This window comes from Corvus brachyrhynchos, unplaced genomic scaffold (genome assembly GCF_000691975.1).
Source record: "Corvus brachyrhynchos isolate BGI_N302 unplaced genomic scaffold, ASM69197v1 scaffold68, whole genome shotgun sequence".
NCBI lineage: Eukaryota > Metazoa > Chordata > Aves > Passeriformes > Corvidae > Corvus > Corvus brachyrhynchos.
In genome coordinates this window covers 2892132-2901971 of record NW_008240039.1, presented here as the reverse complement: position 1 = coordinate 2901971, position 9840 = coordinate 2892132, and the positions used below count along the sequence as shown (strand labels likewise).

General features: G+C 44.9%; 1 protein-coding gene across 2 annotated transcripts in view; it reads left to right on the top strand.

Moving 5' to 3' along the window:
* Positions 1 to 9840, top strand: part of MMEL1 (membrane metallo-endopeptidase-like 1) — a 23910-nt gene that overhangs the window by 2898 nt on the left and 11172 nt on the right. For both annotated transcript variants that reach the window (XM_017744098.1, XM_008641191.2), the window contains exons 3-8: positions 4778 to 4837; positions 5444 to 5605; positions 6012 to 6092; positions 6570 to 6665; positions 6912 to 7030; positions 7682 to 7747. In XM_017744098.1, the coding sequence (XP_017599587.1) occupies positions 4778 to 4837; positions 5444 to 5605; positions 6012 to 6092; positions 6570 to 6665; positions 6912 to 7030; positions 7682 to 7747 (584 nt within the window). The remainder of the gene's footprint in view (positions 1 to 4777; positions 4838 to 5443; positions 5606 to 6011; positions 6093 to 6569; positions 6666 to 6911; positions 7031 to 7681; positions 7748 to 9840) is intronic.

The window sequence follows — 9840 nt, the reverse complement described above, 5'->3', positions numbered from 1 at the left end:
AGCAGGAATATCTTTTTTTTTTGTCTTGAAAAGTTTTGTCCCAATGTCCCCCTTGGATCTGTGTTGCTGTCACACTTCAGCCCATTCCCAATGCTCAGCCAAAGCCTCAAATCCCAGACTCCCCAAGGGAGAAGCAGCTCTGGTTCACAGCTGTGCCACATAAATGCCACAGAACAAGAAAAAACAGTGTGGCTGAGCACCATTCAACCAACAACGTTATCCTGGGATTCTTCTATTTCTAATTTCACTGAAATGCTGATTTTGGAATGTCTATGGGACACTGGATTGTTCACTAAGAGCAGATTCAGATTTCTCATTTCACCTTGATACATCCTTGATCAGAATGACACTACCCAGGCTTCTAAAAATAATTTTGTTTAGCTTGTAATTAGGAATTAAATTAGAAAATTAAAGCATGGCCTGTCCTGCTTTGCATTCACTTCTTTTTTATTTATTTATAAAGGCATGTTTAGGCTTTGTGGTTCAGGGAGAATATTTTTCTGCTCTTATATATCCTGTAGAAGAGCACTGTGGTGCATGAAATAGGCCTGTGGGTACAGGAACAATTCCTGGAGTTCTGTTAATGCTGACTGGGATTTTTATCTCTATTCCCAGCCAACAAAAATACTCAAGCTCTCACAGCAGTGCAGTTACAGAGTTCTGGACACAATTTGGGGATTTTTGACATCCAAGGAAGTTTTCAGACCCAAAAAACTCCTCATCTAAACAAGTTGAAAGAAAACGTGGGAAGAATAAAGTAATATTTGGGTGATCCTAACAAGGGAAGCAGGATCCCGACGGGTTTGGATCTGAACACACCACGCTCTCAATCCTTCCCTCACACCCACACCCTCATCTCAGCAGCCTTTTCACAGCTCCTTCTCAGTATTTATTAAACTCCAAAGCTCATCCCTTGCTGGAAAGGTCACAGCCTGAGGAACATCTCAACCCTCACTGTAGCTGACACATCAAATCGCTCAGCAGCTCCTCCAGGCAACTTAGCTCCAAACAGCCTCCAGCCTCACCTCATTGCTGCTCCTGTAATTCTGGCTATTTCTTTGACTTTCTGGCTCCCAAGTTGCCTTCTCAGGAGGAAGATCCACAGATATTTTTGTGTCTGCAGCCCCACAGGTTGTCACTGTTGGCTGTTAGGAAGCTCAAGGTCACGGCCTTCTGTCCTCCTCCTAGGCAGGCTCCAAACAAACAGAAATACAAACCAAGCAGCACCTTGTTCTGGGGGTGGATTTTCAAAAAAAAAAATCTTTTTTTTTCCTGCATTTCCTATGCTGAATGTGATTGTTGGGCACTTGAATAACAGATTTACACCAGCCTGCTGAGCAGGAGCAGTATCTAAACTGAGACAAGGTTGTGGCTGAGCTCTGGCTCCTCTCCTTGACTGCTGCCCAATTGTCCTTTGACGTCAGGAGCCTTCATTAACGAGGCAGCTATTCAGGGGAGATGCAGAATTTCAAGAAGTGGCAGCTAACACACGAGTCATGATGACATTCAGGTGGCAAGGCTCTCCTCAGTCATAGTCAGATGGAGCTACATGAATGCAGAGCTTTAATGGGGAGTGACAGGCCATGGAGGGCTGCAAAACGGGCAAACACACACACAATTTACTGATTCTCACACAGAACTCTGCTCAGCCATGCTCATGGGTAAGAAATCCTAGGAAAGGAGGAATAAAACTGAACATTCGTGTTCTGCGCTCCTTTTGAAGATGCTGACACCTGGCACTGGCAGCCCTCTCTGACAAAGAAAACCTGAATTTGGCAATTCTGTTGTTTGTTGTGAGCAAATCCCTGTTTTAATAGCAACAAGGGCAGCTTGCAGTGCCAACAGCACTTCTGCAGAGGAGATCTGAGAACAGGGAAGGTGCTGAGAGGTAAAAGCTCCCACGTGAGCGCCTAGTGACAACTGTGGCTCTAATTGTCTCCATGTGTGCCATCCCCAGCCATCTGTGCTCCTCCAAAAGCACAGTGGGGACACACTACACACAAGCTGTGTCCTCCAGAGCCCTGCAGAAGGCTTGGCTTGGCTTTTGTTCCCTAATAAAGGAGCCTCAATAAGGCTGTGGAAAAGCAACTTGGGTTTGAAAAGGATTGTCAGTCCAAAGGTGAGCTGCTGAACGGGACTGCAGCCATCCAGAGATGCCACAAGTCATTCCTGGCTCCTGCTGCTGGCCAGGAAATGTGACAGGGTTCAGTGGCTCCTTGTGAGGCCAAATTAAGACAACAAAAATCTCTACAGTGACCCCAGGGGGTCTGAAGTATGGCCCAGCTCTGCTATATCTCAGGTGAGCAGCTCACCTCTGAAGTAGCATCTGGAGTGCCTAATTTCCCTCATTTTCTTCCATTTGGAGCTGTCCCACAGCTCAGGTCATTTCATTTATCTCCATTAAAGCTTCTCTTCCCTGATCAATTCTCTGCTGCTGCTGTATCAGACTGAAATGGATGTCAAAGCAGGAGCCTCTCTGTCACTGTAACTCAACCTGTCAGCAATGTTTAACCAGGGAGGAAAATAAACAGAAATACCGGTATTTCTACCAAAAACTTGGGCTGTTGTTTCAGAGAAGTAGTTTGAGGAAAGAAAGGGCAGAGCTGCCAAGCTGAGAATTCAAAAGGTGCATTTTAAGTTCATTTCTAGTTTTTGGAAGATGCAGGTAACAAAGCTGCAGTCAAGTGAGCAAAGATCTGACATTGTAAAGCCAAAGAGGGCAGAGTTGGTCATACCCAGAGCCAGGAAAGGTACTGAGGAATAAAGGAGAGAATTGATAGAGAAACAAAGGAGACACTTTCCAAGGTAAACTGAGATCTCTTCCCCAGCCATTTCCCATGATCTGGTTTTGGGGCAGAGTTTCAGAGCCCTGAGTGTGCCCTCAAATTCCAAACCAGCTCTGGCTCCCCTGCTCATCCTGCTCAGTTACAGCATCACAATCACAGGGCTTGGGGAAGGGAGGGGAGTTCAAGCCTCATTCAAAGCAGCTGGGTTCCAGAAATTGAAGTTATATTAAAGAGAGAAGCTTTGATTTTAAAATAAATAAATAAATGAAAGAAGAAAGGTTTCATTTCAGTCCTGCCTGGTCCCTGCAAAAGAGTAAGAGATACACACAATTCTTGTACTACAATTATTTCTTCCTCACCTTGCTCTTTGCTATTGCTCCTTTCCTTTTGCTCTTGAACTACTCATTTCTTTTCCTCGAAGTATTTCATTTTTCCCCTTGGAGATACCCTGGGCTTTTTAAAATGTTTTAAAATTATGAGACAGTTTAAGAAACTCCAAAGTTTGGGCTTAGCTTCATCCAGCACACAAAAAAATCCCAACGAATGCTGAAACAAACACAAAAAAGAAAAGAAAAAGAAAAAGATAACTATCTCTGTGAAGCTTCCCATTGTTCCACATATTTTGCTCCTCCCCTGTTCAGGTTGCCAGACACCAGCCAGGGTAGGACACAGAGTTTTTCTCATGCAGATGTGCTCCCACCCAGCACGGCCACGCTCAGCTGAACCCTGAACATTCCCCAGCACAGTGGGGGCTTTTTATGTCGCTTCCACTGATGAACTTCAAAGCCCTCTTTTCTCCCCCACGGTTTTATTTCTCTCTGAATTACTGTATCTTGTTTGCTCTCATACAAAGCACTTACTTGCATTGAAAGGGGTTGTTTCTAGTAACTCTTCTCTGCAAACAAGGATCAAAAATAAAGCTTAAAAATGGCTAAATCTGCTGGAAAGTACCAAGATTTTGTTATTCAGTGTGGAACCACACAGTTGTCTACTTGATATAAGTGGATACCAAAGTAGTAAACCAAGACATCCAGTTTCTCAAATGGGAAATTAAACCAGCAAAGTGAATTTCCTCCTCCCAGGGCCAAGGACCTCAGGCTGGGGCACTCAGATCCCTCCCAGTGCAGCTCTGCAGGGAACAGCACACGGGAGGGACCTGACACCTGCCCAGCATCACAAGAACACTCCCTTGAATACTCAGCCTCAGAAATGATGTGTGCACTGGCTTTTTGGGGATCTTCTGCACTGGGAGAATTGCACAAACCAAGACTAAGCACTCAAAAATAGAAAATGAATAGCCAAGATCAGGACTCCACTGGCCTTTTCCATGCTTAACTCAAGGCCAAATAAATTTGAACACAGGTTCACAGTCTCCTTATTTCTGCATCAGCCCTGAAAATTCCAGGTTAGGGACAACCTCTCTGATGAGCAGCAAGGACCAACCTTAGAGGCCACATGAAATTGTGGCCAAACAAGTCTGTGACAGGCTCCCCCTCCCCAACACACAAATACTTGGAGAAATAAAAGTAATTTTTTTTCCTAAATTTGATCTTGGTGGCTCAAAGCAGTGTGGGAGCAGTAACCCAGCTCTGGGCTTTTTGCCCCCTGTTTAAACCTCTCAGTCTCAGTGACTTTGAAGATGCTCAGAGCATCTTACTAGATTGTCTAAAAAAGGATTCTGTACTTTCAGCTTGTGTCAGGAAGACTGTGGAGGCAGCTAGCAGGTAGAAAAGATGGTCTTATTCTCCTTCCAGGAGAGATAAAACTCACTGTCAAGACTGCTGTAAGGGTGCTGCCAATACATTTCCCTCAAAAATCCCCAGATTTCTTCACGGTTGTCATTTGATGTCTGTGACTGGCACCAACATTCACTCGCCTGCTCTCAAACCAAGCAGAGCTGTCACTGAGATTGGGCTCTGGTGAGTGACTTTGGGAACAGTTTCCCTCCAAAACAACTCATTCCATCTGTTTTCCTCCTCCTCTCCCTGCAGGATCCCACTATGGCACCAACTCGGGCAACATCTGTACCACCCCTGGGTGTGTGACAGCAGGTAATGGGGTTATTATGAATTACTGCTGCAGAGGGCAGGCTTTATGTGTTGGTACTGAGCTTGAATAAGAGATAATTCAGAGTTTAAGGCTGAAGTAGATGAAAAGGAATGAGGTTTCCCCTTGGGTAAGGAATATCATTCATAAGGGAGCAGCACAGGAAAATTGTCAGTGTGGCAATTTTCAGCTCTGGCTCTGAGCCACCAGGACACGGATTGACCAACACAATCTGTATTTATAAGCATAACAGAATTCCCTTTAGACTTAATTTTCTCTCTCTTGGAGCATTCACCTTCTTATTTTTGGCATCTACGCCCCAAGAGAGGTGAGACTCCAGCACAGATGTTCCCAACAGCCTCAGGAAACACTGGTTTCTTGGGCAGTCCCTAAACTGGTGCCCTGGGGAGCACTGGGCACTCCTCCCTGCAAGGCCTTGTGCTCTGGGACAACTTTTCTGCCATTCAGATCAATTTTTAAGCAGCAAATAGGATTCCTCAAGTCATAATTTGTGGGAATGAGTCTTGCCAGGCAGCTCCTTGACAGTCTCCAGTAGTCCCAGAGACTCCTGGGCAGTCTGTGGAATTCAGCTCTCCAATTTTGATGCCCAGCTGCCAGAATAATCCAGAACATGGACCCCACAGCTGACCCATGCAAGGATTTCTACCAGTACGCCTGCGGGGGCTGGCTGAACCGGCACGTGATCCCAGAGACCAGCTCCAGATACAGCATCTTTGACATCCTGAGAGACGAGCTGGAGATCATCCTGAAAGGTAGGGATGGGGCTGCTCCATCCTTAGGCACCTGTGTTTAGTTTCAGAGGTTGCTGACTGCACATCGGACAGAGAAATAAACTCTCAGAAGAAGGGTGGATTGGGATTTTTTTTTCTCTGGTCCTTTAATCTCTACATCTCTTACTACACCCATTTTGTGGGAACATCCTGTTCCAAACTAAAAATTAGCCATAGGTGATTGGGTACTGGCTCCAAAAGGAGCAGGACAAGCTGTCTGCAAGTCCTTCCTCCTGACACTTTTTCCATTAATAGCATGAAGAGCTCTCAAGTTTCACAGTAATTGCAGCCTACAAGTGCTTCTCACAGCCCTGAATCCTCAGGGAGTTCTGTAAAATGATCAAAGCTCTCCAGGGCAAAAATCTCATGGCAATGGTTCCTTCCCCAGGTGTGCTGGAGACTTCAGATCAAGGGGACAGAGAAGCATTTCAGAAAGCTAAAATCCTTTACAAGTCCTGCATGAATGAGAGTGAGTCTCTTGTTCCACTGATTCCCTTGTTCAACACCAGGTGTACAAAAGCACCAATGTTCTGTTAAGCAAAATCCAGTCAATATCAGTCTAATCCATGTGGCCTTGCCTGGAAAACTCATCTTCAGATGGATGAAGATGCCTTGGTACTTCATTAAACCTCAGTATACCCATTTGGGATGTGGAAGGGGTGGATGTTGGGTACCCACCCCTGGTATGGGTGCAAAGCCTTCCCTTCAGAAGGCACAAACCTGTCCCAGCTCATGCTTCCCAAACCAATTCACTCCAAATCACTACTGGAGCCACAGAAGTATTTTCATTCCTTTTCTGAAGACTAATGTAGGATGGTGTCATGATATCTCTTATTTTTTGCTATGACACATTCAGTTGCAAATTTAAGCTGTTAGGCCCATGACTTATTTTTCTTGATTTTACTTTTTTGTGAAAACAATACAGAATTTGTCCTTCCTTCCTCAGGCCTTATAGAGCAACGAGATTCCCTGCCTCTGCTGGAGGCCTTGAGGATGGTTGGAGATTGGCCAGTGGCTTCTGCAGACTGGAATAAGACCAAAGGTAATGCTGGGCCTGGAAGGACTCAGTCAGAATTATTTACTGAATTAGGGAGGCCACTGTCACCAACTTAAATGCCCTGTTTGCAGTTTCTCTTCACAAACAGAAGTCAGGGTATCACACATTTAACACTCATTGATCCATTTAAATAGAACTCAAAAATTTCAGCAGCCAGCTCCTGAACTGTACAGTTTCAATCAGTCTGACACAGATTGATAAATTAAGTCTGTTTTCCCTTTTATCTCCCAGAGCCAAGCTGGAGCATGGAGGAAAACCTTTCCATAATGAACTCCAGGTTTAACAAACGTGTCCTCATCGACATGTTCGTGTGGAATGATGACCGGGATTCCAGCAGACACATCATTTATGTAAGAAAAAAAATTACAGGGAATTATTTCTATGCCAGAATCATAATGGATAATTATTTACACTACAGACAGATGAGTTTCCCATAGAATAATGCCAGCAAAATGTAGGCAGCAGTTCTGTACCCCAAGTGTCAGCTCTGTCTGAAAGACATATTGGGAAATGTTTTATGGCAGCGTAATTTTTGTTACAGCAAAAGAAACCAAAATCAATGGAACTTTGCTGATTTACAGCATTTAAGGGCTGCAAATTCTTGTGACTTACAAAAATGATGGTGAGGTTTAATATATAGCAGGGAACCATGGGTTTAAAATACATGAAGAGTATTTCAGAGTTTGTTCATGAATGGTTGTGCAAGGAAGCCCAGCCCTCAAGTCAAGCAACCTAGAAAAGTTACTTAAATTTATTCTTGAATCTCAGCGATTACTTGAAGATTTTGCTTTATAACCCACACTAAGATCCTTCCTGTCCTCACCCTGTACCTTCCACCTCACCCCAGACCCAGGAGAGCCCAAACTCTCTGAGTGCTTGGCAGCAGTGTCATTCCAACTGACAGGGTGGCACACACAGCATTTCCTGCTGCCTTTCAAGGATTCCTTTGGCCAACCCCAGTTCCTGTTCACCACTAACCAGAGAAATGTGTTTTCCTTCAGATTGACCAGCCAAGCTTGGGAATGCCATCCAGGGACTACTACTTTAATGGGGGCAACTATCAAAGAGTAAGTATTCCTTGTACTGATGTACCCTGAGCCACTAAAACAACTTCATTGTTGATCCCCGTGCTTTGGAAAACCCCAATATATGAATCTCCATAGGATGTAACAATCAGAATGGAACTGTGACATTCATTGCTACATTTTTTCCTAATTAAGCCAACATTTTGTGAAGTTTACAAAAGGACTAAACAACTGTATAAATATCAAGCCTCCCCAGAACTGGCCAACTCATGAAGGAGGTTGTGGGGAAATAAAATCATATTTTGCGGCTTAGGCAGTCTCTCATTTTGAAGGCCAAGTTCACATTTTCAGTGCAGGGGATTTGCTTGTATCTTCCTCTGAATCACTGATGCTCAGCAAGTAAGAATCTGCTGCCACTTACTCTCCCCTTCCCCCAAAATTACATGAAATTGTGAGAGATTATTTTCTAGCTGCTTTTCCCTGCCAATGCTCAGGGCAAAAACACTGATTCTGCAAAAACACTGTTTCTGTAAATACACAGAAAGCTGTTGCAAACAGAGCCAGATAATTTGTCTGTTTCCAAGATGAAAATACTGCTTTAGTACATTTTATTTTCCTCAATTATGCCTTGCTAACAAAGAGTATTTGCAGGCCAGCATCAAACCAATCTTCCTAACAAGAATGGAAGGGAATACAGAGGGACAACAATCAGCATCTGAGACTCTTTTGTCTCATGGTTGTAAAGGCAGATGAAAACATCAGTGGGAAGAGTTTTCTTCTCACTTCAGTGTGTTTGACTACACTTTATATATAATATAGCTAAAATACAGCCCTGGGAGGTTTATAGAGGATTGTCCCCACACCTCCTGGGCACCTTTAGGAGCCGCCAGCTCCTGCGACAAAACAATCTCCAGGAAGCTGTGCTGGGAAATGTGGGGAGCTGCTGACCCAGGAATCTCCCCTGCAAGTGTCACCTCCACAGCAGCACTCACAGCAGAAAAGAGGAGTATTTATGCATTGGGGCATGAAGGTCAGACATAGATTGACTTGGAGGAGGTAGGAAATCAGGTACAGTGCAGAGACAATCCTAAATTAGCGAAAGAAAACCAGTTCTGCTCAATACAGCTTTAATTTGAAGGCACAAAGCAGGGGGGCTGAGGCTGTGCTTTTAATCCTAATGACCAAGGAGGAGACACAACCCCTTTTTATTTGTATTTACCAGCTCACTGCCCCCAGACAATGAGCCCAACTCTGATGACCCAAACTCCCCCTGTGCCTAGTCCAGCATCTTTTGGCAAAACTCCTCCTGAGGCCTGGGGGAGTCTGGCCTGATTAAGGCTCAGCATTCAGCCTAAAACCACAAATCATCATCTGTAAGTGCCCAGACTCAATTTCACCACAGTCACTGTGTTTATTTGGCTTCCAAGGTCTACAGAGGAAGAAAAGTATGTGAGAAGAAGAGGTAGCATCAAGTTTTCCTGCATCAGGGATCAGCACTCCCTCAGCACCAAGGTCCATTCTGAGGCAAAAATCAGTCAGAGCCTCCCATCAGGAATAAAGCAAAGGTGTCGTTGGGAGCTGTCTGAAACAGAGCTTTTCTTTCAGACACTAAAACCAGACTTGAGAAGATTTATGGTATTACTTTCAGAGAACTCAAACCTTCCCTGTTTGCCCTGGAATTTTGGCTAGTAGGGATCGCTGTTCCATAGAGTAACTCAAAGCACAGAGCCTCCTCTTTGCCCAAGCAGTAATTCTAACTCAGAATACCAAGGCTGGATGGCACAGGGAAGCAGAAAGTGTGTTTTGAGGCTGGCAAGTGCCTTGTAAGGTATTCATGACAAAGAGAATGGTTTGCTGAGAAATGTGAAGATGGACTACAGAAATAGTGAAGAGAGACTGTTTACAAGGGCCTGGAGTGACAGGACAAGGGGGAATGGGTTCAAACTGACAGAGAGGAGATTTAGATTGGATATTGGGAAGAAATCCCTCCCTCTGAGGGTGGGGAGGCCCTGGCACAGGGTGCCCAGAGAAGCTGTGGCTGCTCCATCCCTGGAAGTGTCCAAGGCCAGGTTGGGCAGGGCTTGGAGCAGCCTGGGATAGTGGGAGGTGTCCCTGCCCCTGGCAGGGGGGGGCCC